The sequence below is a fragment of the Phyllostomus discolor genome, chromosome 13 (assembly GCF_004126475.2).
Source record: "Phyllostomus discolor isolate MPI-MPIP mPhyDis1 chromosome 13, mPhyDis1.pri.v3, whole genome shotgun sequence".
Classification (NCBI taxonomy): Eukaryota; Metazoa; Chordata; class Mammalia; order Chiroptera; family Phyllostomidae; genus Phyllostomus; species Phyllostomus discolor.
In genome coordinates, this window is record NC_040915.2 from 15,110,703 (window position 1) to 15,136,832 (window position 26,130).

General features: G+C 45.5%; 1 protein-coding gene across 6 annotated transcripts in view; it reads left to right on the forward strand.

Annotated features, from left to right (window-relative positions):
* ARHGAP26 (Rho GTPase activating protein 26) overlaps nucleotides 1-26,130 on the forward strand; it is a 409,289-nt gene that overhangs the window by 72,201 nt on the left and 310,958 nt on the right. For 4 of the 6 annotated variants that reach the window (XM_036014072.1, XM_036014068.1, XM_028527303.2 and 1 more), the window contains exons 2-3: nucleotides 24,258-24,353; nucleotides 25,943-26,004. In XM_036014072.1, coding sequence (XP_035869965.1) covers nucleotides 24,258-24,353; nucleotides 25,943-26,004 — 158 coding nt within the window. Of the gene's footprint in view, nucleotides 1-407; nucleotides 717-23,416; nucleotides 23,456-24,257; nucleotides 24,354-25,942; nucleotides 26,005-26,130 lie in introns of those variants that run through there. The other 2 variants (XM_036014069.1, XM_036014071.1) reach the window with 2 other exon arrangements.

Genomic DNA, 26,130 nt, shown 5'->3' on the forward strand with positions numbered 1-26,130 from the left:
TTGTTTGGAGTTTACAGGGAAAAGCAGCTGCATGTGGAAGTCAAGGGCAGGCAAGGGCAGTGCACTGCAACATTTGGGTCCCTCTGTGTCCCGATTGCCTGCTACATTTTTAGTTGCCACACACTGAGTGCTTCTTTCATGTCAGGCATGGCTCTGTGGACTCTCAGTCCAGTCTTCCCACCAGCACTGTGAGGGTAGCTCTGGTATTGTCTGGATTTTCCAGATGGGAAGACTGGGGCCTGGATGATCCTGTGACCTGCCCAAGGTCATGTGGCTGGGGGAGTGCCCATGCTCAGGTGGGAGCTAGGGTGCGTGAGGCCAGGACAAGTCAGCACAGCAGGAAGGAGGGTGGGGTGTGCCACTTTGATGCCCATCTTTTTGCTCCTAGGAGGCCATTTGTTGGGGTGGCACAGGCAAGCCAGAATTTCAGGTCCTCTGGAGGATTAGTCTCTGTGACCTTCTCCTCTCTGGCAAAGAGGATTTAGATGGGATTTCCTTGCAGCGGGGATTTTGTCTTAGTGAGGGCTGCAGAACTGGGCCTGCTGCTTCTGGGACGAGCTGTGTCATTCCTCCTCACTTCGCTGCTGTGACCTCCTCCACCTCTGCTCCTTTGTACCTGGAGTGAAGGCTATATCAGAAGGACATCGGGGAGAAAAAGAGATTTCACACTGTGGTATCTTGTGAGGATCTGTGTATAGGATGTTAAGTGACCACTTGTAAGTTGCTTCTTTATCTTATTTTGGTAGTTTAGCAAATATCTTTTGTTCTTTTCTATTGTATTCATTCATTTGTTATTCATTCTCTGTTGATTAATATGATTACACCATAGACATATGCCAATAGCTCTCCCTTAAAGGAGTTTACCATGGGACCCAGCAGCAGCCAATGTGCTCAGGATTTTTCATGTATAATCAGAGAACAAACCTGTGAGGTAGGTAGGAAACTGAAGAAGGGGTCAGAAATGAGTAGTGATTAAGAGAGGGCCAGGATGTAGGACTGCCACAGTGAGAATCTCTGCTCTGTTGCTTGCTGCACGTGGACTTTTGGCAAATTACTCAGCCTCTTTGACCTTGTCTTTTCTCATCTATGAAAGGGGGATAATAGTGTTTTCCTCGTAGGATTTTTGAGAATCAAATGAGACAGTGTTTGTAAATTTTGTAGCATTTCTCTGATGACGATATAGTAAAAGGCACCTATGTTTCCTTTCATTATTATTAGGTATTCCTCTCTCCTTGTTTTAAAGTTATATAAACAGAGCTTTGGGGAGGCTGTCCTGGGCCAGGTCACACAGTGAATATAGCAAAGGACAAGACAGTGACATAATAACTGTTATTAAATGTCACTCAGTGCCACAGAGAGATTTAAGGGAGGGAACTAGCACCTGCTTTGTGTGGGTGAAGGGAGATGCTGTTAGCAGGCTGGTGTGGGGTTAGGGAGGACTTCATGGAGGGGATGGCATTTGAAGGATCAGCCTATTTGGACAAGTGGAGATGGAGAAGTTAAACGTTGCTGGTGGGGGGAACAGCAAGAGCACAGGCTCACTGAGGAGAAGTGGGTTGCGTGTGAGCTCAGGAACACTTTGATTCAGAACAGAAGCAGGGCTAAGTCCCTGGAGGGTGGAGCCTGGGCTGGGTTTGCTCTGACCTAGAATACTGCTGCCACCTGGGAGTGGTTCCATGCGGGAGTTGTTCAGTCCAACTAAATGGCAGTTTCTGGAGGTGATAAAGATTTAGTTAGGGAAGGGGAGTGATCTGGGAGAAGGGAATTTTGAACTTGATTTGGAGAAGTTGATTTTTGTCCACAGCGGGAGATCTGGGATGGTTTATTTCTGCTATAAAATGCCAGCCCTCTCAGCTGCCTTACTTTAAAGTGTAAGTCACTCTAGATGTTAGTTTTGTTTTTTTCCTGGACTATGAATCAGATACTCCCTGAGCTATTGGTCAGCATTCTGATGGTAATAGGAGATTATAGGACAAAGTGGCCATCTCTCTCCCTGCGGTCATTTAAATTTGAGACCATAGAACCTTGAACCAAGCAAAAGCTTGTTTGAAAGTAAGTATCATGTGTGACCCTGTGGTTTTCCCAATCATGTTTTCCTCCTTTACTCTCTTCCTATTTTTCCTTATTTTCTGTGGTCATATTCTCACCAGAGATGGTTATCGAGCCTCTCACTTCATCTGACGTACATGTTAGGGCAAAAGTTGTGTGCGATTCTCGGTTGTGCAGATGGTGTGGGTGCTGCCAAGGTGACCACCATGTGAAGGAATCCTGCCTCCAGTGAGTCCTTTGCAAGACAAAGAATTACTTTAGTTTGGAACACCTGGGCCCTAATTTATGCTTCTTTGTGTAGTTTTCATACATTGGATTTTCCTAGAGTAGGTTACAAAATGGGAAGCTTCTTAAAACAGGGACCCTGCGTCTTCACTGGATGTAATCTAGCCAAGACCTGTGGGAATTAACCAGCGGGTTTCTGGTTTATGGGCCAGGCCGCCCTTTCTTCGCTCCAGTTTGGTTTCCTGGTCGGTCAGCGTGTTAGAGGTCCCAGGAGCAATCACTGCCTTTGTGCTGAATTGGTTTTACACCAGAGGTAGTGACCCATATCTTTGTTTACTAACACACGCAGCTCTGTGCTGTCTTGCTGGTTCCATGGCGATTCCATCCCCAACTCCAACTTGATCTGACAAATAGTTTTATTGCTATTCTCTTGAGCCACAAACAGTACTTTTAAAAGGGGCGAAGGAATGGGAATGAGTCTGCAGTTTTGAAAAATTGACGGGATAATTTTTATCTTAGCTAAGGTAACTCACATAGGTTTTCGTGGTGAAGCAGGTGTGAACTCTGCCCTCTGTCTAGTTTCCTCATCTTTGGGTGTGACCGATTCTCATGTCCTGTCCCCCCCACCCCCAACACACACACATACACGTACAATGAGAAAACCACAAGGCTTCAGTGCAGGTGAAGCAATTCGGCCACCCTTTTTGTCTCCCTCCTCCCAAAGCATTCATATTTGTATTTGACTTGTCTTTCAAAAAGAAGAATGGCTTCTGGGAAGGTGTGTGTGTTCGTTTTCAAAATTACCTGCTGTGTGGCTTTTGAATAGCATGTACTGAATGGTTGGAGAGCAAAAGGAGCTCTCCCCTGGCACAGTGCACCCATTGCCCCCTTCTCCAGGGCTAGCCTACTGGCACTCTTGATGCTTGCCCTCTCCATTGCAAATCCTCCTGCTTCTCTAGATGCTTGGCCCAGAGCACCCTCACCCCCACTGCATCATTAGATTCTCCTCCCTTTTCAGTGGCAGATTTTTCTTTGTCTGCAAACATGCTGAAGTCTTTATTATCTTTAAAATGAAGGGGAAAAAGTGCCAATCCCAACAAAACTTCCTTTTGTACTTCTCTTGCTTATGTGCCGCCTGGTGTGGCTGCTTTCACAGCTGGACTGCTTGAAAGAGCATTCTGTATTTACTGCTTCTATCACTTTACCACCAGAAGCTCTGAAGGCTGGCTTCTGCCTGCAGTTCTCTTCTGAATCTGCCTTCTCTTGGGTCCACAGGACCACTCGGTTAATTAAACCAGTGACTGTTCTTACAGTCTTCTTTTGTGAGACTCCTCCTTTGCCTTCACTGACATTGTGCTCTCTAGTCTCCCTTCGCCCCTTCTGAGCATCCCTCCTTGGCTTACCTTGCTTGTGCTGAGGGTCTTCCTAAGTTTTCTGGCCTTTTTTACCTCTTGGACCAGAGGGTCTGTCTCACTCTGTTGCTAACTGTCTAGCCTCTGGCTGTAGTCATCACTCATGTGGACATGATTCCCATCCTTCTCTGCAGCAGCTCCAGCCCCTCTCCTGTTCTTCATCATTCTGAGGTCCAGAGGGGTGAGGAGACTTGGCTTGAGTCAGTAGGAGATTGTTCCTAGAGTCTGTATATTTCTAGGGTCTGTTTTGCATGGGCACACTTCCCTCTCCAACCTTGGAAAGATGGTTCACTTTGGCCAGAAAGAAATTACACTGCACACTAGCAGTAGAATATAGCTGTCTTCCTCCTTCTAGAGCATGATAAAGTCATGATGAGCATGTGTGTTAGAGGGTTCTGTACGTTTTCTGTGAAGAGGCAGGTAATGCTGTGCAGAGGATTGTTCTGAGAGAAGAAGGGGTCTTGTGTGAGGGAGCTTTAGCAGTAGGGTAAAGCCTTAGGGGGATGGTTTTCCAGGTAGGGGCTCTGACTGGCCAGAAGTAGTTTGGAGGAGGCAGGTCTCAGATGGGAGCCATCTAGCTTTTGAGGCATTGTGGGTGTTCACAGGTGTTATTAGTGGTTATTGTTGAGGGTACCGCAAGTGCCCTCTGGGGACATGCCAGACTCCTCTCTTGTCAATGTCTGCCGGCCAAGGTAAGGCTTTCTGGGGAAAGAAAGTCAGTGTGGCAGGATCTGCATTTTTAAAGCCATCTTTGTGTTTGTCATGAAATTCAGTGTGTGATTTCTTTATGGAGGCTGTCTTGGAGCAGATTTCTTTTCTTTTTCCCTAAATGACTCTAATGATAGGAATCATGCTATTAATGCAGATGCTATGGCTTGTAGCCACAGGGACTTTCATCCGCTTTTCACGTGCAGTCTCACAGACCGATGCACTTTGGCTCCTTGCTGCCTGGGGACCGGCAGTTGGGCTGCTCTTAAACGATCTGGTTGAGTGTCCTGGGCGTGGGGTTGTGGAAAGGTTCTTGCATCTAGAGGAGGTTTCTATGTCACCCCAGACTCGCTGTCATCATGACAACCATGATCTCACCCAGTAAGTTGTGTCTTACTGGTGTCTTAAAAGAGCAACAAAACAGAAATGCTTACCAGCCAGAAGCACTGGGTGCCACTCTGCCTGTAGCCAGGGAACCCGTTGTCCCACTGAAATACAATGACATTGAGCCCTTCCCTTGGCGCAGAGACATGTCCGAGTCAGCCTCTCCCGCAGAGGCCTGCTGCTCTGAAACCTCTGACTTCCCTCACTTCTCAGACTTGCCTTTGTCAAGCTCCAGAGATGGTGGAAGTAACTGAGGACGGGGTGCGGGGTCAGAGAATCTGCTAGGCAAAGTTTGGATTGGAGGAGGGGTGATTGATGGACAACTCATCCTTACGGTGGTGTAGCTTAGATTTTAAAGCTGTGGAGTCTAGAGTCAGGCTCCTGGGTTCATGTCTTTGTTTTATCGCTTACTGGTTATTTTCCCATTTGTAAAATGGATTTAAACAACAGTACTTACCTCAGGGATTTTGGGAGAATTAAATTGGTGGTACAGGTATTCTCCAATTTCTGAAAGGTTGCTTTATGCCGCTTTGCTTTTATGGGAGACCTACATTAGTACCTGTTTTTGCTGATTGAGGAAATATGAAAGGGATTTTTGCTTTTATGAAAAATGGCCAAAAGTGAAATGAGTGTTCAGCGATTGTTTTGCAGCAGCTGTTAACAGAGGCAGTGCTCACCTGAGCAGCCAGGGTGGCCCCTCCCAGCTCCTCCCTGGGAACCACACTCAGCATCGCAGCAGCACCGAGCCGCCATAGCTTTGACCTGTGTCTGTGAGCATCTGTGCTCCACCTAGATTTGTTTTGTGTGTCCATCAGCAAAATGTGTGGTAAGACAATTGCTTTTTTACTTTACCTCATTTTGGCTTACGAAAGAGTAGCAGGGGAAACCTGTATCTTTAAAGCACTTCGGGGTTGGACACATATAGATAGTAAACTTTCAATACATTATTGCCTGTCAGGATGTGGAAACTCCTTCAAAGTAGCTCTAACTTTGTGTTCTTAGAGGGCTGCTCAGGATGAGGAAGACTGTGCCGTCTTTTCTGCGTGGGTATGCATCTGCAGGATGCTGCAGGCTCTAGGAGAGCTGGGTTTTGGATGTGTTTGTTCATAATGTACTGGAAAAACCAAGCAGACAGTCCCTGGCCCATTGTAGTGTTTAATAAATCTTTGCTGAGTGAAGGAATAAAGCTGTGAGCAGACCAAGAATAGGAATATAGCAGGGTGGCGTGTTTGGCGTAGCTAGGTCATTTTTGTTAGTTTGTGGCTACAGAACCTTCATCATCTGGAGAGCAACAGAATACATAGGCAGCAAGTTTTTGGGAGAATTCTTTTTTTTTTAAACCCAGCTTTTTTTTTTGGTAAACCTAGCATACAAAAGGCTGTACATGTTATACTGCACAATTTGATAAATTCTGACATCTGTATACACCTCTGAAGCCATCACCACAATATTAGGGGAATTCTTAATGATGGTCTTAAAGTCTTTATTTCTCTGTGGCTGATAAACCACTTCCCCCTTGGCCTTGCATGTAGCTGGCTCCCTCATCAGGTAGGGAGAGGGAAGGAGGGTCTGCCTTCCTCTTCCTCACATCATTGCTTTCTAGCCTTCATCTGTATTTTTACATTCTTGCCATTGAAATTGTAGATGGTTATAGTGTGTTTGTCTTTGTTGAGTATCTGTCTTCACTAGGTTGCAGGTGGGGAGCATAAGAACATACCAGTTTTGTTCAGTGTTCTTATCCCCCGCCCCCCAGAGTCCTCACACAAAGAAGGTGTGCAGTGGAGAGTTAAGGGGTGAACGAACCTATTGCCCGAATAGATACATGGCACTGTGGGGCATGAGTTGGGAGCAGAGAAAACTGAGTTGTTCTCAGACACTCAAAAGTTGTTCTCACTTTCAGCAGAGGGAAATCAAAGGGAAGAAAGGCCTCCTAGGGTCTGAATTACTTTAACTTGGTTAATGATTTGAGACTAAGGAGGCCCTGGAAATGCAGGGAATCTAACCTGGCAAAAGCCAGACCCAAGGATGAGGTGCATGGGGACTTTCTCTGTCATTCTGAGACCCAGCTGTTCAGTGGAATGTTAAAAACATTTGTTGGGGCTCCTTGAGTTTGTTTTTATATTGCAAACAGATCCTCTTCTGCAGGCTGCCATAGAAGGGGGCTTTAACTGAGTCTGCTGTTAGGAGGACCCCCCAGGTCCCTTTTGTTCCTTTGCAGCCTGTGGTATCCCTCGCACGCCTGACCACTATAAATGACAATGGATTTTTCAAAGTCAGCTGTGATTCCCTCAGAAAAGTCTCTGGTAGGGATTAAAGGAAGAATCACAAAAATAATAATTAAAAATGACACAGCCGGGTAGTGCTGTGTGGTGTGCATTTTGGCAAGAGTCAACATTTTAGAACAGTAAATACTCTCCACGGTGGGGAAAAACAGGCAAAACAGGCTTTTAAAACCCCATTCTAGAAGGAAAAGAGGGATGGGAAATAAAAGAGTATACTTGTGTTGTTGGTGAAGCTACTTTTCTACTAAGTGTTTGCAGAAAAGGTGGATACCAGATTTATTTAGAATTATTTTGTTTAGAATTGTTTCTTTCAGATCCTAGGAGGCAGCTGGCTGATCTGGGATGAAGTGAGGTACACTGTTAGGTTGTATTTTGTGTGTGTTTCATCTCAGGTGCTTTGCCCCTGATGTCCATCCATCCTTTTGTCATTATTGACTATATGATGCCTGTATATACCAGGCACTTGTTCTTCCCTCCCTCCCTCCCTCCCTCCCTCCCTCCCTCCCTCCCTCCCTCCCTCTCTCCCTTCCATTCTCAGTCTGTTCATCCTCCAGCCACACAGAGTTATTGATTGCCTGTTATGTGCCAGGGAGTATTCTGCACCCTAGGAACCCTGAGTGGGAAATAATTTAGCAGAGAAGACAGGCTCATGGACAAGATAGTCCTATTGTTTTTTAGCTTTGATGTGAGGTTATCAATGACTGACTTACACCTCCCCCCATCCCATTTCTAATTCGATGAAAGCACAGGCTGTATGTATCTGCTTTTTGATTACCTCTTCCGTGACTAGTGTATCGGGCACATAGGTAGTCAATACATAGTGTTTTGTATGAGTAACAGAATAAATGAGTGATCTGTATAGTGTAGGACACACTTTAACAGGAGAATAATCACAGCTGTGGGAAGTTGCACAGTGACAGAATTACTAACATGGCTCCCTATATCTGGGTCAAGTAATGAAGAGCAAGGGATGTTTGTGCATGAGGTTAACTATTTGCATTTTACTCATGCTCTCGGTGACATGTTGGAGCTGATCCTGTGCATGGAGTTGTGGTGAGTGGCAGGCTGTGACAGAGCACAGGACTGATGTGGTCTCTGCCCTCCCAGAGCTGCCCACACTGAGCAAGTGTGGGAAGTGCTCACAGGGAGAACCCGGGTGTGTGGGCACACAGTGGGGGCCAGCCTGGGTCTGCAGTGTGTGTGACTGCCCCTTGAAGGGCTCCCTGGAGGGAGGCAGGTGCTGGTCGTGTGGGAGTCGTAGAGGGGGTCCTGTGAAGGCGCTGACCTGGGAGGGAAGCTGGGACAGCCTGAATGTGGAGATCTGCTCTCATTGAGGCCAGGGCCAGGCCATCTACAGTATCTGAAGAGCGGGCACTCCTTTTTGTGTTGTTGCAGAGCCCCTCGACTTTGGTAGCAATGTGACTTAAAGGCCCAGGCTTCCTAACAAAGATACTATATTAGCTTCCTGTGGCTGTCTTAAACAAGCTACCACAAACTAGCTGGCTTCAAACAAGAGAAATTTATTCTTTCATTGCTCCGGAGGCCAGCAATCTGAGATCAGGGTTTTGACAGGGTCATGCTCCCTCTGAAGATTCTAGGGGAGGGATCGTTCTTATTCCAAGCTGCTGTCGCTTCTGGTCATTTTTGGTGTCCTTGGCTCATAGCTGCATCAATCCCTCTAACCTATGCCTTCTCCTTCCCCGTGTGTCTGTGTCCTCTCCTCTTTTTAAAAGTACACTAGTATTTGGATTTAGGGCCAATTTTAATACAGTATGGCCTTATGCCATGTTCTGAGGTTCTGGGTGGGCATGAATTTGGGGGACCTTTTTCAGCTGACAACAGGAGGGCATGTTGAAGTTGGGGGAGCTATGCTGGGAGGCTTCCTAGGGGTCTTCTTATCCTTCAGCGTTCTGGGTTGACAGGAGACTAGGAGACTTGGTCGTGGAAAGGGTGGGCCAGCAGTGGCTGGGATTCAAGTCTTGGTGAGGGCTCCTGGGCTCAGGATTCTTCTCACGTGCCTAAGGAGCCGTGAGACTGTGTGAGGTGGCCCTGTCGTCGCAGTTCCCAGGCTCAGGTTCCCCCCATTCTTCCTGAAGCTAGGGGAGACGTCAGAGCTTCCTACTGACCGCCCTTAGAGCACCTTGACACGGGAGGAAGTGTTCATGAGCATAACTGGCCAGAGTAATTAATAACCCTAGCCAACAATGGCTTTGGGTTTTTCCATGGTCCTTCTCTTCTCTGGGAATAGTTTCCTGCTGCTTTCTTGGAGGCGTGTTGCCAGGGGCTTTCCGGGTCTACAGGACATCGCTTTCCTTTTCTTTCTACTTTCTCAGGTTCAGTGTTAGTAGCTTCTTCCAGTTCTCTGGTACTTACAGAAATTACTCAACAGTGTCCTCCTATAACGGTGGTTCTCAAACTTTCTGTGATTTCCAGATTTGCTTTCCTATCTTAAAATTTGATTCCCAAATCTGATTTTCAGATTTTGATTCCCAGAATTTCTGATTCAGTAAGCCTGGGTTGATCCGATTTAGGTGAACTTCAAAAACTAAATTAAGAAACCCTTCCCCAAGGGTATGTTTTAGTGTGCACGTGTGTGTGCGCAAGTGTATATGTTTCCTCAAGTGATACCTGGTGTATTAGATAGGATGGTTTTGCATTTACATGATGCTAATTGACACAGTTTGTCACCAGATTATATATTTCAAACTCTGACCTAGATATGCTGTCTAGATAAACAAATGCAAATTCTCCTAACATTAGCCTGTAGGCTAATGTCTAGGAGTGATAAAATAGAATTAATGGTACCTTGAAAACATTATAGGCATACTGTTGAATGGGGAAAAGAGTGAGTAAGGAATGTGGGTTTTATGACCTCAAAGCTAAGCCTAGGAAACAGGGTTTCCATTGTTTGGTTTTTGTGTGTAAGGGGGTAGATAATGGGATGGCTCTTCGTCGTCATTTTTGTGACCCGGGTTACCCTTTCTGTAAAACAGGATTGCAGAGTTGTTGCTCTCCTCACTGAACCTGTAAGAGTCACATTTGTGCAGTGGTTATTTGTGTGTTCATTTAGTTATTTATGCTAGAACTGCAGTGACTGTCCTTTTATGAACACGACAGAGATGGCTACTGCCTGCTTGGCATTTATAATGTCATCTGGCTGGTACACATTAAACAGTTACCAAAAATCAAAGGAGATTATGTAAAGGGATGGAAAGGGAAATTCTAGGGAGTGGTGAGAGCTTACCATTGGAATTGGGTAGGGGATAAGAAGAAGCCACTTCCCTGAAGAAGTGATACTTCAAGCAGAATGTGAAGGGCCAAGGGGCAGTAACTAGGTGGGCGGGGTTGGGGGAATACTGTAACTAGGTGGAGACGGTTGAGGGCAGGGGGCACCCCACATGCCAGGCTTTGTGGCCAGAGGGGTCCTGGCATACTCCAGCATCTGAGTTGGCTAGTGGGACTGGAGCTCTGAGGGAGGACGAAGTCAGCGAGGTGTGTAGGTGAGGCAGGTTTTGTACACCTTGGTCAGACTTGTTATTTTGAGGTGAAAGGAAGAGTTATAATTGGGGAGGATGTGGAAGGAATGGTGACAGGATCAGATCTGTTAATTTTGAAAAGGTCATCCTGAGTAGCTGAGTGACAAATGGTCTGGCGGGGAGCTGGAAGGAAGTGGGGACGCCAGTTAGGAGTCCAGGCCAGAGATGGTGCTGGCCCGGCCTCAGTGATACAGCAAGAATGAGGTCTTTTTCCAGACACTGGTTGGAGGAAGGAAGAAAGTTAATGGGGGTGGACAAACAATCCCAGGTGTTCTTCTGCCCAGGCCTGGCTATTTAATCTGTAGGGATCCTTGTTCATAAGGCAGAAAGAAATACGTGCTGTTAAAGGTATTAAAGTAGAAAGATTTTTCTTTCACGGTCTGTCTCTTGACTGTGGTACTTTTCATTTGCTGTTTAATGTTCTCAATAAAGAAAAATTAAAAGATTAAAGTACTGGTGTGATTTTTACTGCTCATCTTTATGTTGAGCAATAGTTTTAAATGTAAGATCAACTGACTTATATATGGAATCACTGAAATGACACAACTGGTATCACATAGCTTATATGCATATTAATTTAGTTCTTACCAGAATAGTAGAACCACTGCACAAACTAACTCAGCTGTTTTATTTCACTTGATTTGTGCACATTTCTATCAGAAATCTGTCTTTGGCTTACTGATGAATAAGGAAGGATGGAAAGGAAGAGGGACTGTGGGTAGCTTGATCTTTACCTAGATCTGTGTCTTCACAGTCAGCCTAAGGTGTTGGATTATCCAGAGAAAAAAATAATGTGAGTAGGAGAGGCCATAACAAGGTTCCTTGGCCCTTCCTCTTTCTTAAAATGAGATTGGCTTTTTTTTTGTTTCCCACTTGGCCAGTTCTGATTCAATTGGAAAGCGTGGCCCCTCAGTGCTGGCAGTGTTTGCTCGTACTGTAGACACAGCCCGTTTAGGTTGTACTCACTTCGTCTTGCTCAGCTCCCACATATCGTGGGTGCTCCAGAGTCCTGTGCTCATGGGATGTTTGCAAACACAATATACACACGGGGCCATGAAGCACCCTGTTGCGCACATACAACACCCCTGCTGTAGGTCTCCTCTGCTCACATGCATGCTCCACTTCAGCTTTAAAGATTTTCAGGATAGTGCCCGTATAGCATTAAACCAAGCAGGCTGTTCTGAGTGTGGGTCCCTGTGTTGACGGGACAGGTTGCACATCCGGGAAGCTGCCGCCTATGCCTCCGTACTCCTCATCTCTCAGTGGCCCTGTGGGCCTGTCCTAGATTCACTTGAGTCTGTGGCAGATTTACTCTTTGCAGGCTCAGGAAAAAATAACTGCCTGTATTGGCAGCTCCTGGCCAGGCCTGTGGTCCAAGAGTGCTTGGCTCCCTAGGTGCCAAAGGAGCTGCCACTTCTTTGGGAAGCCTGGCTTCTGGACAGTTTCCGGGCAGTCAGCGCTCAGTACCATTCACCAGCTCCAGGTGCCATGAGCGAGCCTGTACCAACCAGGCCCTCAACAGAGTTGCCTTTGTAGTTGATTGTGTGGGCTTCAGAATGTGGGACACAACGGAGAACATTTTTTTGGAAAAAAGCTCTGGGTTCTGAGTTTGTGGGTTTTAAATTGCATTGTGGTGTTTCCTCTTCCCACCTGTACTGCCATCTAGCTTTCTTTCACCATGGACATTAACTGCCTGCTTCAGGAACATTTGTAAACCTCTCAGGAAGGAGAAGTTCTGGCTTCTTTGGAGCTCTGGCTTTGTCATCTGGAGAGGTTCCACTAACTGGTACTTGGTCCTGGATGTTCTGAGGGTCTAGGTGACAGCAGCTCTCAAACTTCATGCATTCATCTGCTTGGGGGGGGGGCTGGGGTGGGCTCCCTAGGAAGCCTGTCCCCAGTGGTGCTCAACCATGTTTTGAAAAACAATCTTCAGCCTTCCAAATTCTGTGGCATGGAGTGAGGGGATACTCTTGAGAACTTGTTGAAACATGATTGCTTATTTGAGTGGCAGCCAGAATCTGGCAGGTGACAGTGTTGGGTAAAGAGGCCTTACTTCTGGGAACCTGTGGGGAGGAAGAATGTTGCCTACCCAGGGAACTCCCCACTTGGTCCCAGTAGCACCCGGCCTTCCTTGAGGTGCAGCAGGGAACTGGCTCATTAGGGATTAAAGAAAGTGAAACGAATTTCTGAGAATGTATGAGGTATGGCTCTGCTCAAAGTTGCTAGGAGGTTTTTTGTTGTTTTTAGGAAATGTTAATTTAATCCAAGGGTAGACAGACAGATTTTCCTTTATTAATTAACCCTATTTGGGTGCTGAGGAGCAGCTGCCTTGCTTCCTGTGATAGCAGTGGGGAGGAGTGTCTGAGCTGTGCCCAGGGACTAGGTTGATTCCATCCAGATGATAATAATGGTGGGAGGTCCTCAGGGTGGAGGGGCATTAAGGTGAGAGGGAGGAGGCCCAGTGGCTTGGCTGTCCTGTGATCTCTACACAGAAATACACCAGCATGACATTTAATTTATCATGTTATTGGGTATAACTATATATTATTAATACCCACTGTTTATTGAGGGCTTGCTGCAGCCAGTGCCTGCACTAAACACTTCTGAGCATTATCTCTTTTCTCACAGAAATCCCTGGAAGCAGGTGTCCTTTTTTTCTTCTCTCCATGTCATGCAGGTACAAATGAGTACAGGGATTTTATAGGTGGCTGAGGTGGGATTCTGAACCCTGTGAATTTGTTCCCAAAGGCCCAGCACTTACCCATGGTTCTAGGCTTATTTACCCGGTGGAAGGACTCTCCATGCCTTGCCTTGCCTTTCCTGACACCCTCACATTTATCTTAGCTTTTGATGAGAACAACTAGAGGTGTATCTGATTTTGTTTATTATGTCCAGGTTCTGTTGTCTGTGGCTTTCTGCGTTAATAACAGTTGAATGCAAATTAAGACCCATTCTTTGAGCTGGTGTTGTTTTTTTCCCCCTTTGCTAGAAAAGATTCAGAGGTGACAGCAGGTGACAGGCCTTGGCTTCTCTTTTTCTGCTTTTCAAGTGAGGTTCTTGTTTGTCCAAAGTTGTTTAGAGCAAATATGATGGTAAGGTGGGAGGAGGCAGACCTGAAGGTGTGAAAAGATAAGTTATAGATGCTGAGTTTTTCTTTCACAATTCCAATGATAAACCCTTTAACAATTCACAATGCCTAAGACCTTGGAATAGAAGGTTCTGCACCTGAGGTGACCTGCTGAGACAATGTGGCTTGGAAATCCATTGTCATACCTAATTTACTGTTTTGTGATTGTCCTCTTCTTCTTGTAAAAGCTTTACAATTAACTTTGATAAATCTTTCTGAACTCTTTTTCAAAGTGGTAGTGTTTGCTTTCCTCACATTATGGAGAAAGGCACAGGCAGAGGAAGACATGGCAGTTGCTTGATAGCTCTTTGGAAGAAGGAGTGGCACTCGGAGCTGTACTTTTTAAGCATGTTTGGGACTTCTGTCTGGTCCATGGGCCCTGTCTCTGTGGACCCAAGACAGTCAGGGCTGCCCTGTTCCAGTTCCACATGTACTCAGTTTTCTGGTTCCATCCCTTCTTCATTTTATTGGCAAGGCCTTTCTTGTACTTGTAAACCTCTTCCAAGAAGGTCTGGCTTTCACTCTGAGTATACCATTATAAATTTTGAGGTGGTACACGTCACCCTCTTAATCTAATAGAGCCAGCACATCACCGTGAAGACATCATATTATTTGGGGGAGTATTAGTTGCTATGGTTATTTGCTGAGACTGTTAACAGAGTCTGTGTTCTCTCAATTGGATTTTTGGAAAGTTCTCTCTGAGAATGACAGAGGTGTGCCTCCTATAGGAATATCCACTATATACTTTCACCACTGGAAAAAAAATAGGCAAACAGAAGATACTGTGGGTGGAATTTTAGAGCTACAAGGGAGTTTACAGATCAAGTGGTTCAGCCTCCAGTTTTCAAAAGGGGTTTCTAAGGCTGAACCTTGTGAAGTTCATTAAGAACTAACTTGCTAAGAAACTGTTAAGGAACTTACCCTATGTTCATGTCCATAGTTGGTGGGTGAGCAAGGATGGAGCTCAATTTTGGTTCTTATTCTAGTTCTTCTGCCACATTAGAAGTCCTCTCAAGGAATCCATTCTTCCAATAGATACCGAGGGCCTCTGGCTGTAGGCACTGTGCTGGAAGGAGAAAGGCACCATGACCTTTGCTCTCAGGGTCTTGGGTGGGAATCCTCACCCTTGCCTTGGGGAGTGTGGTGCCTCCAGCAGCATTGGAATCACCTGGAAACTTGTTAGAAATGCAGAAGCTCTGGCTTTCAGGCCTACTAATCAGAATCAGCATTTTGACAAGATTCTTGGTTGATTGGGTGCCCATTAAAGTTTGAGAAGCTCTGCTCTAGGAAGGTAACTCCTTCCAGAAACAAAAGTCAAGTTTTGAGGCCCAAGCCAGGCTTAGCCATACTTGACCCCTTCTCATCTTCCCAGCCCTCCTCTGACCCACTCTCCCTTCAGACCCTTTGGTCTGACTTGTATGGTCTCCTCTTAATGCACTTCAACATTTTTGCCCTAAAACATGCTTATCATAGGGGCAAAGCACAAATACCACCTTCTCAGGAAGCTAGGCACTTCAGCCTTGTGACCCCTGAAAATTCCACTTATCTTGGGTTCCACTTTAGCAAGCTCATTCTTTTACCTGTTTTGTCTGGGGCTGGCCCCCTCACCCAGAAAATGGATGAAAAGGATTTGATGATACCATTCTTCCCCTGTGAATTTAAAAGGCACCACTTGAATTTAATAAACTTCTCAAGAAGAAACCCATGCTGCTTTGAGTTGTAGTTTGGTTAAAAAATAGTGTTGCCCTGGCTGGGTTTGCTCATTTGGTTAGAGCATTGTCCTGATATGCCAAGGTTGTGGGTTTGATCCCTGGTCAGGGTACATACAAGAATCAACCAATGAATGCATAAAATAAGTGGGACAACAGATCGATGTTTTTCTCTCTCTCTTCCCTTCCTCTCTTTAAAATGAAAAAAAAATTATTTAGTTCAGGGTTTTTGTCTTTCCTTTTCTCTGCAAGGGGTGAAAGCAAGTTTTAAATGTGTAGATGAATAATGGTTTTCTAAGCATCTGAGGAAAACCTAAGGATGTAAGTGTGTTTTTAGTAGTTCACTACAATGGGGTTGAGTAGTTTAGTGAATCAGTGAAGCAGAAATTCCTATTTGAAATGAAGAAAATCAATGAAGAAAAAATTGCTTAAGTTGCTAATTAAGATTCTCCTTTGGTTGATTCTTTCTTTCCCACCTGCAAGTAAACTTCCACTCTGCCTGTGCTTGTGGTGAGGAATGAAAATCTGCACCTAAGGGCTGTCCTGCAGTCTGCTCTTCCATAAAGTGTTTATTTTTACCCCGTTTTTAATTCCCACTACAATCTTGTGAGGTGTATTATATCCTCACAGTTATATAAATCCTTGGAAAGGATGAATAATTTGCCCCAAATCTACAGCTAGTAATTAGCAGGCCCAGGGTTTGAAACCAGGTTTGCAGAGTTTATGCACTTCATACTCCTTTGAGTTGCCCTTGACTGGCTCTGTGTGTGTGTAGTTAACCAGTTTGGAAATACCCTTTCTTTTTGTTTCTTCACTTGATTAGACACTCTAAAAATGGGTTTCTTTGTTTTAACTAAGCAGATCAACACTGTTTTCCTTGAGGGAGTTTTTCCTGTACTGACCTGCAGTCTTATAAGGTCTGGGGCATCATGCTAATGTAGATGTTCTGGACACAATACCTCGGTTCTCTTTGTCTCTGTTCTGCTTTGTGTCAGGGCTGAGTGATTTTTGGGATTGGACTCTTCAGGGCTTGGGATTGTGTGTTAGACCTGAGGTTGAATAAAGCACTGAACATAATGGTCAATGGGCAAATGTTTATTAGGCACCTAATGTGATATACACGTATCAAGTTAGTCCTTATTTTCTTCATCTTTAGCAGATCAAGTGCTATTATTGAAACTCTCAATGTTGTTTTGAGGAGAAGATATATTAATATAGTGCTTTGGAAATGCAAACGTCTTTGTATACATCATTTGTATGTAATTATGTGTAGTGATGATGCTACTGATCACTCATACCTGGACTTGAAATTGGAGTTTTCAATAGGGAGTAGAGTTTCTTTGAGTCCCTCATACTCTTCTTCTCTCCTGCCTGACCAGTGGACTGTGTACTGATGTACAGGTTGAGAGGTGTCATGTGATCATCCCACAGAGAGCAAGCCCTTGACTGTCTGGCTGCATGTTCCTGCAGTGGAGTAGGGTGGGAAGTCAGAGTAGAAGTCTCAAACTAAGTTCTGGGCCAGCTCTTCAGTGAAAGGCTTAGTCAGTGTTTAAGTTGATCTTGTCTCTGTTCTGTATAAAAATCTGCTTCCCATTTCCTTAGGGATGAAGTCTAAATCCCTTTGCTTGGCATTCAGGTCCGATATTGGTTTGATTTTAAAGCTCTCTTCCCAGTCTTGCCTCCTGTCCATCAAATTTAACTTCCTGCTGCTTCTAGGTAGGTCCTTTGCTTTGTCATCTCTTTGCTTTCTGTTCTTCCTGAATACTTTCCCATGCCTGTCTCCTGTGCCTAGCACCTCCCCCAATATCTACATATCCAACTAGTAGGTCTGAACTTCTGGGGCTAGTTCAATTGCCACTCCCTATTCTTTTTTCCTGGGAGGCCGCCTCCGCTGCTGTCAGCTGGAATAATATCCCTGTTACACTTCTGGAGCTATTTTTTTTTGTACTCTCTGATTGCCTTAACATGTTCTACCTTAATTTGTAAATTCCCATACGCAGATTGGGCCCTTCTAAATGGTATTCTCCTCAAGGACATGCAGTGTATACACAGCAGCCTTTTATTTCTTTGAGTACATGGATAAATGATTCTCAAATATTTGAGTACATTAGGTAATATCGTGTAGTAGTTAAGAGCTTTGGAGTCAAGGTTCCTTATACTACCAGTCATTGCATGACTGTGACAGGTTCTTTCACTTCTCTGAGTGTGTTTCCCCATCTGCAAAGTGGAAGTAATAATATGTACTCAGTAGGATAGTCATGAGGATGAAATAGTTTAAAATACTTAGATACATGTTGCATAGTAAACACTCAATAAATTAATGCATAATGTATTTTGGGTATATATTTAGGTGGGTTTGGGTCTTTCATATTATTCTTGGCGGGGGTTTCTATGTAAATAGAATTGGAAACCTCATTGGAAACACCCATGAAAAAGGGTGACATACCTTTCTTTGTTCTGTGTGATTTCATTTTTAAAATCAACTTTGAAAATTTCATTAGCCTTAGTGCTCTGGTTGGAAAACAAATTCTCCAGAGTCTGTGCTGGCTGTGGCCTCATTTAGGAAATACAGTTTTAGGGAAATGGCCTCAGGAAAAGCATGCAGATAGACGCATATAATCAGAATGCACGTGATATAACATGCCATGGTGGGTAGGGTTGGTGAGCATAGTGTCCTCTGGTGAGATGGAAGGGTTCTGAGTCTGCTCCAGCCAGGTTGGAAATACTGTGAGAGACCCGTTGGTGGTGACTTCATCCTTTTAGCCCTTCCCCTCCACGTCTCAGGCTTGGATGGAAAAGATAAACACAGGTCCTCTGCATGTGTTAGGGCAGGTTTTCCCCCACGGAGGCCAGGGCCCCTCCCTCCATAGCTGATTGCACATGCACTGGAAAGTGCTCCTCTTGTTTGGGTGTCTTTACTAATTGGAAAGCATCTGTCCCCAGCCCTGCATGGGGGGGCTGGCCCTGTCATTTCTCCTTGAGTCTTAGCACACCTTCTCTGATACAGTCAATCTCCATCTAGTGGCCACAGGTAAGACTGTGCATCACAGAAACTAGATGAATGCTATGGGGGAATTTTGTTCTATTGTAAGATTTGAACATGATCTTTTTTCTTTTTTACTGACATAATGCAGGGGTTCATGCTGTAGAATTGCCTTTAACAAGGGAACAGCACTTGTGCTTTTTATAGTTAAGCAATGGAACTAGGTTTACAAGTCTGCATGCCACATGCAGACTTGGGGCAATGGTGAGTAGGGGGAATGCCTCTCCCCAAGCAGAGTTTCTGATAAGACGAGTTCTCTTCCTGCCCAGATACAGGGAAAGAGAAAAGAAGGGTCTCTGGGAACTCTTCCTTCATCTGTTTTAGCCCGAGGCCTGGGGACATGCTGAGGCTGAACGGGGACACGTGACAGTGGCCGAGCGCTGCCGTGTTCCTTGCTCATTTCTCCTGGTCCCTTGGTGTAGAGAAAGTTTTGCTTTCTGTGCTTGCTGGCAGCTCTCTCTGCAGCTGTGTGGGAACTTTCCTCAATATACAGAACCAAGAAAGGTGGTTTTATCTCAACAATAAGCACATTCCTACATATACAAGCTCCAATCAGACTTACATAAGTTGGAAAGTTTCTCCTAATATACCTAATCTACTTCTCTTTTTCACTTGTCAAGCATAGAATTGGGAAGTTCACCTTCGTTGAGTGTAATGGACTAGTGGAGTGCCCAACTTCCCCTCTCCCTTTGTTCTTTCTGTGGTCCCTGTTCTCTGCAGGCCATGTACTAGGTTCTGAGGATACAGGGGTGAGCATGAAGGGGCTCCCTCCTCACCCTTATGGAACTTACTAGTTGGGAAGATATTAATCGAAGACTTACCTGAACAATACGAACTTGCTGTGAAGAAGAGCTGCATAGGACTCAGGATGTGATAATAGGATAAGGTTTGGTCTGGTTAGAGAAGTCAGGGAAGGCTTCTTGGAGGAGGGAACCTTTATGCTGAGGGCTGCAGGTAGGAATAGGGCACATTCCAGGAAGTGGCAGAGGCCAGGGTGCCTGGGGTCCAGAGAGGGAGGAAGAGGGCCAGGCCTTCCAGGGCCTCTCAGGTCTTCAGAGGGACTTTGTTCATTGTCCCTAGAGCTCTGGGAAGCCATGGCAGGATTCACTGCTGGAGCTGACATGACTAGGTGGAATATTGACTGGAGGGACAAAAGTGGGTGTGTGGAAACCGGAGAAGAGGCTGTTGCAGTTATCCTAGCAAATTGGGGTATTTGGCTTAGGGGTTGTTGATGATAATGTTGGCGATGAGGGAGCAGAATTGAGATGCTTAGGAGGCCAAATGTATAGACTTGCAAAGGACTGCACTGTCAAGGATGACATGTGGGTGTCTGTCTGGCTCATGTGGCAGGATGAATGGTGGTGCCCTGTACTGAACTGGGGACACAGGAAGAGGGCCTTAGTTGGCTCCTTTGGGAGAGGATAGGAGAGGAAAGATAATTTGGTTCTTTTGAGTTTTACCTGGGAATGTGGTTGTAGTGTCTCAGGGGCTGGCGTCTACCTCTCAGCTCCCATCATCATCCTTTCATCTGGAGAAGGTCAGACACTCCATGTGGAAACCAAACTGTGTGGCTGTGCCTGATAAAATCAGCACCACGGGTTTTAAGGGCCACTTTCCAGCCCTGTCCTAGGCACGAATACATCATGAGATGAAACCATTCATGGGTAGTTCCAGAGTCATTCCACACACAAGATGATAAGGCACTGAGGGTACACATAATTGGCTTTCAGAGAAGGGAGAGATGAGTCAGGCCTGGGGACTTAAGGTTCTTGTGCTTTAAGCAGCTGAGATGCCAATCCTGTTGGAAGTACTTTCCTTGACAGTTGGTCTTTGTTAGCTAATTAGTTTCTAAGTCCAGGGAGGTGTTACAGGGAGGTGTAACAAAGTAGCAGAAAATTTTAAGGGTAGTTATATGAAATTTTGATGACTTTGGAGGTCAGAGAAAGGCAATAGATACACTGAAAATAAATATAATTGTATGGTTACCTTGAGTCCATCATAATGAGGGTGTCTGTATGCATGTGTGTTTGTGTGTATGCATGTATATGTATGTGCACATATATGTTAAATTGTACAGAAGAGGAAATGGCTCAACTTGTGCTATTGCTGGTAAAATTTGTGTAAATTAAGGACAAAAAGGAAATGGCTTAATTTGTGGTATTAGTAAAACTTGCATAAATTGAGGTAGATTCTAACTTTTAAAAAATTATGATAAACCTTGTTTTATTGTAAAAAAGAATTATATTTGGCTTAACTTTTCTTAAGCTTTATGCAGATTAGTATGTGCTGTGGCAGAGTATGGCATCTCCACGAAGAGAAGGGCACTTTCCTCTGGTCCCCTGGTGAGCACACAGCTTTGGGAGCAGCCTCTCAAGGCCAGCCTTCTGGCTGCTTCCATATCCCTTACCCACCTGGTTTCCTCACTCAGAGGCAGAGACTTCTCACTCTATAAAGCAGATACTTGTCCTCCCCAGAGGCTGCCGGTCATGACTTCTCTCCACTCTGGCCAGCATTCTGCCTTTCTAGCAACAGTAAATATTATTGACTCTGCTTGGCTCTTAGCTGTGTCTGGCACTGCCTGAACATGAAACAGTGGGGTTATGTGAGCAGGGTACCACGAATCTTGGCACTCACCCAGCACCAACACCAGCCTCTCCTCTTTTTCCCCTCCTCTTACTGAAAGGTGCAGGCTGGATTCTTGTGCGCATTAGACTGAAGGCTCCATGTGGCTGCTTATCCAAGGTGATCATCTACATAAGATGCCACCAGTCCTTTTGGGTTGAAGTAGACAAGAAGCAGTGACTTTTTTTAAAAATGTCCTTTTCATTGTCCTCAGTAGCAGAGGAGGGGTTTATCTTAGTGGAGTGAGGCTGCATGGTGTAGCCACATGCTATAGGGATATCAGTTCAGAAGACTTGATTGAGTCACAGGTCCCTTCTGTAGAGACTGTGTATTTTTATGTCAGCCCTTTAATTTGTCCAAGCTTTCATTCATTACAGGTAGTGATGATTACCTTCCCTGGGTCCTGTTGTTGGAGGGTTTATGTATTAGGGAAGAATAGCCCAGCTGTGCCTAGAACAGAATGAAGCTTACAGTGCAGAGTGCTTACGCAGTGTGCCCCACTGGATCTCCTGACAGCTTGATGGGGTTAGGTAGGGCTGACAACTGTCAGATGAAATGACTGCGACTTTATGACTAACCCTGGGTTAGTTACATATATGGAAAATGAAGGAGCTGAAACTTGAACCTGGGAGCCAGTGGAGGTTGGGGTGAGGGCCAGAGGCTGTGGAAGGGGTTGCTCAATATATAATCAGAACCCCATGCAGTGCAAGTGGAGGAGGGAGGTCTTCCAAAGCAAGCTTGACATGCTGTGCCAAAGAGTGGGGAGTGGGTGTTGAAGAAACAAAACAACAGGTGTCCCCTGCACCTTTGCAGAAAGATTTCTGTCATGAGTCATTCAAGCCCATGGTGAGTTACTTTTCAGATTCCAATAATTGGGATTCTCACTCTACCCAGCTGTCCTTACTGGCCTACAGCCCAGTATTGACTCCATACCAGTACTCATTACCTAATCTTCCATCAGGGGGACTGGCCTCTTTATCAGCTTCATGGGGCCCACATTGCTTCTCAGGCTTGTGCTGTGGCAGGGTGTGCTGTGTGCCACTGGACAATGAAATCAGGTTACTTTCTGGTCATAAGCTAACAGGCCCTGCTCCTGGCTAAATGGGTCCTCCTGTGAAAAGGCCCCACAAAGGCCCCATTGTGTGGTATGAGCTACTCCTTGATCCTCACTGGCAGCTGCCCCTGGCAGCACAGCTCTTCAGGTGTGTGCTGGGAGCATTCCCGAGCCTGGCTTATGTTTCACCTTTTTCCACTTTGTTGAGATTGTCCAGCTTGAGTCTTTCTTGCCCTACTGGGGAGGCACAAGAGGATTTTTAGGTAGATAGAGAAGCAGCCCTGTTCTTAATCTTTGCTTGGGACTTCCTTTGTGAGTTCTGATCAGGGGAGCATTCTGACTGAAATGACACAGTGTACAACCATGCCCACATTCCATGTACTACACACTTTGGGCCTCTTAGAGACCCAAAACTTCCACTCTGAAAAGTTATCATTCCTTTTTTGTTTTTTCCCATCCTGCCTGCCTGCAGTCTCCTCTGTCCTTTGCGGTGTTCTGACTTTCAGATGCATCTGTTTCTTTCTTGCCAGGAGTGATTTGTGTTCTCAGGGATATCCTTAGCCTGGGTTGGCCAGTTCTGAGAGATGCCTGGTTCTTCTGCCAGCATCTTTGGACTTTTTGCCCAAGGACCATTCCATTAAAGTGACTGAACCAGGAGGAGACTGGAGACTTGGCTGTTGCCTCCTGTGTTCTCTTTCTCCACTCCGACTGCCTTCCTCTTTTGGTATAGAGCAGAGGACCTTGTACAAAGCACAGCTAGCTCGGAACCTGTGTCATCCCAGCCACTGGGAGGGCAGCTTTGGAGTAGGAGCTGCTGGTGTCCAGTGTGGCGCCCTGAGCCCCAGACCCGAGACTGGGATGCCAGCTGTGCTCCTCCACTGGTAGCCATTGTTTGGAATGAACACTCAGATTCTTAGCTGAACATGGGGGGTTGGATTTGTATAAAATTGAAAGATGGGAAAAATCTAACTGTAACCTCAAGGGACAGATCTGGGAACCAAAAAAGACAAGTGCTGAGGATCATGGGTGCTTTTATCCCAGTAGGTTATGTTGATCGGTGAAGCCAGAATTCTCCTATCTCCCTCCCCCCACCCCCAAATATCTTATTAAAGCCAGGCCTTGTTGCCAGTTGTGCCTCATATTTCCCTCCTCCGGGAATATGAACATAATGCCATTTCCCCTTCAATGAGGGGAACATGGACGAGGGTAATTTGAGTGATTAGCCTAATCTGCAGGAAGGCTGCACGTGGAATTAAGTTAAGCACATTTGTACCGAGCAGCCGTGCCTGTCAGGCCACTGAAAGGTACCTTGGTGGTTTTGTACCCTTAACAGAAGCTGAGGGCTCATGGAAGGATCATTGGCTTTTATTACTGACTTAAATGAGAACTTTTAAAATTTGACAAGGCCTATGAGAGCTTTCTCTGTAGATAGCATGTGTGGGGTTATAGAATGTGTGGGGTTACCTCAGCCCCACACATTGCCAGGGCTTTGTTCTCATGGCAGTGGTGGAACATGGTGACCCAGGGAGATGGTTCAGGCAGAAGTTTGGCAGGCTGGCCGGCTCCTCTTTTTGAGAGGGTTCTGAAAACTCGGGCCTCGTGTGTACTTGAGTTGGAAGAGGAAGTCCAGGTGCTCCTGTGCTGTGGGGGCAGGGCAGTTTCAAGCAGTTTGTGGTATGAATTGGGCCAGGGAAAGGTGTTACTGAGTCTGATGTGGGGCAACTTCATGACCAGATGGAGAGCCAGGGACAAAGCCCCTGTAGGGCTGTGGATGCTGATGCCACACTTCCTCCCTGACCTTTTTAGGCAAGTGGATTCGCACCTGTGTCAAATGGTGAAGACAGGACTTGCTGTGTAGCTGGAGGAATTAGAAATAGGGCCAGAATTGTTCAGGCAAATGCAACAAACACACTAACTTCTAAAGCAGCTCAGCATTTCATGTTGTAAACAATATTTTCTATCTTGAATTCACATTCTTTTGTGCTTTGAAATGGACTCAGGAAGAAATCTGCCACCTGCTGTAGTAGTAGAAGGATTAAAAAGTACAGCAAGTTGGAAAGCCAGTTTATGTCAGTAATTCATGTTTCTTACTCTTTTTCTTGCTAGATTTGTCTTCAGCGAAGAGGAAATTTGCAGATTCCTTAAATGAATTTAAATTTCAGTGCATAGGAGATGCAGAAACAGATGATGAAATGTGTATAGGTAAGTTATAACAGTACTGTTTATCACAACTTTCAGTGTCCTTACTGAGCCTTTTTCTGGGGAAGGGAAGAATCTAAGTGTTGTAAAGTAAGAAATCCATAGTAACAGTGGAGGGGACAGAGTTAAGTGAGGATCAGGGGTTTGGGGCTATTCTGGCTTCTTCTTGGAGCTCTGGGATTGCCTCTTTCACCCTCCTCCTGAAGGAGAAATCTTGAAGGTTTGCAGTGGGGCTCTCCTTTCCTCCTTCCTTTAGTGTTGTGCTTCTGGCTGGTTTTGTGCCCTTCTTCCTCACAACCACAGTGCTGAGAACTTTGAGCAAGAGCAGAACTCAGGTAGATGAGGGAAGAATTAGATCAGAGGTTGCAAATGCTAGCTTATGGGCTGAGATCAGAATGCAGCCATGTTTTCTTTGGCACTCAGTTTTTAAATTGAATTACCATATAAATTGAATTTATCCTAATGTTTCAGTTCTCTAGCTTCTTTGAAAATTGGGGAATCTAATCAGCTGGCCCCACATTCTGTCTGGCAACAGCTGACTAGGGCCATGTTGCTGCTGTTGCCTTTGAAAGGGGAATGGAGTTCAGTGTCTAGCTCACAGTAGTCCCCACCTCCCCTTTTGTTTCTTTAACAAGAGGCTGATGGTGGGGTTACCATTTATCACCTCACTGTGCTGCTTCACTCTTCACCATCCTCTGTGTGGTGTAGGTAGCATGGAGTGCGGAGGATTTGCATTGTTACAGAGATGTTTCTTTGCCAGGGCCTAGTCACTGCACTTTTTTCTTCTTACCTTGGACATCTTGGTTGACTCCATGAAGTGAGCAAGAATTGAGAATGTTCTATTGAATTTAGTCATCCAGTGTTTATTGAGTCCCTGTTGCCATGCAGTGCACCGGGAACTGGGGATGAGCAAAGGCAGTTGGGAGACAGCTGAGAACAGTGAAACCACATCACTGTGGTAAATCCTGAATATATGGATGCTTTTCCCAACATTACACAGATGTCCCAAATATTCTCAGGGCTGTTGCACTTAATGCCTATTGCCTTTGGGAATAATTCTAGAGAAGGAGACTGTCCCCATCTGACCAGCATTCTGCAGGCTGTATTGCATTAATAAGTGGCTTAGGGACTCAGGAGAAGCCAGAGATGGGGCTTCCGGTGCCAGCAGCACTGTTTGTTTAGTTCTAGTGCCAAAGAAAAGGTTGGGTTCTGACGCAGCCCCACAACAAAGGGTGAGGAGGTCAAATCCTGGGCAGGAAATCCTTCAACTCTTAAGCGGAACTCTGCCCCTTCCAGCCCGGGGTCTGGGAGCCAGCCAGCATCTCATCAGTCCTGGGTACTCTCAGGAACAAGCCAGTTTTTTCTTTGAAGGAAATCCTTCCCTAGCTAAAGTGCCAGGTGGAATTAACGTGCATTTCTGGGTCATCCTTAATGATTAATCATCAAAAGATAAGAGGAACCTTGGAAAAAAATGACTTAAGGCTTATGTATGTGCCAAGGGATTTCAATCCATGACAAGATAGCTGTATCTGGAAAGGCTCCCAAAGGCCCATTACTCAACTTCCATTTCACGGTCTCTTTCCCTTTTCCAGCAAGGTCTTTGCAGGAGTTTGCCACTGTTCTCAGGAATCTTGAAGATGAACGGATACGGATGGTGAGTATGGCTGGGCCACTCTTGGTCCCAGACAGTGTGGTCATGTCTAGGGAGCACGGGATTTGTTATCAGAAGAAGTAGGTTTGCGTCCAGGCTCTGCCACTTGAATGCTTTGAGCTCTTGAGC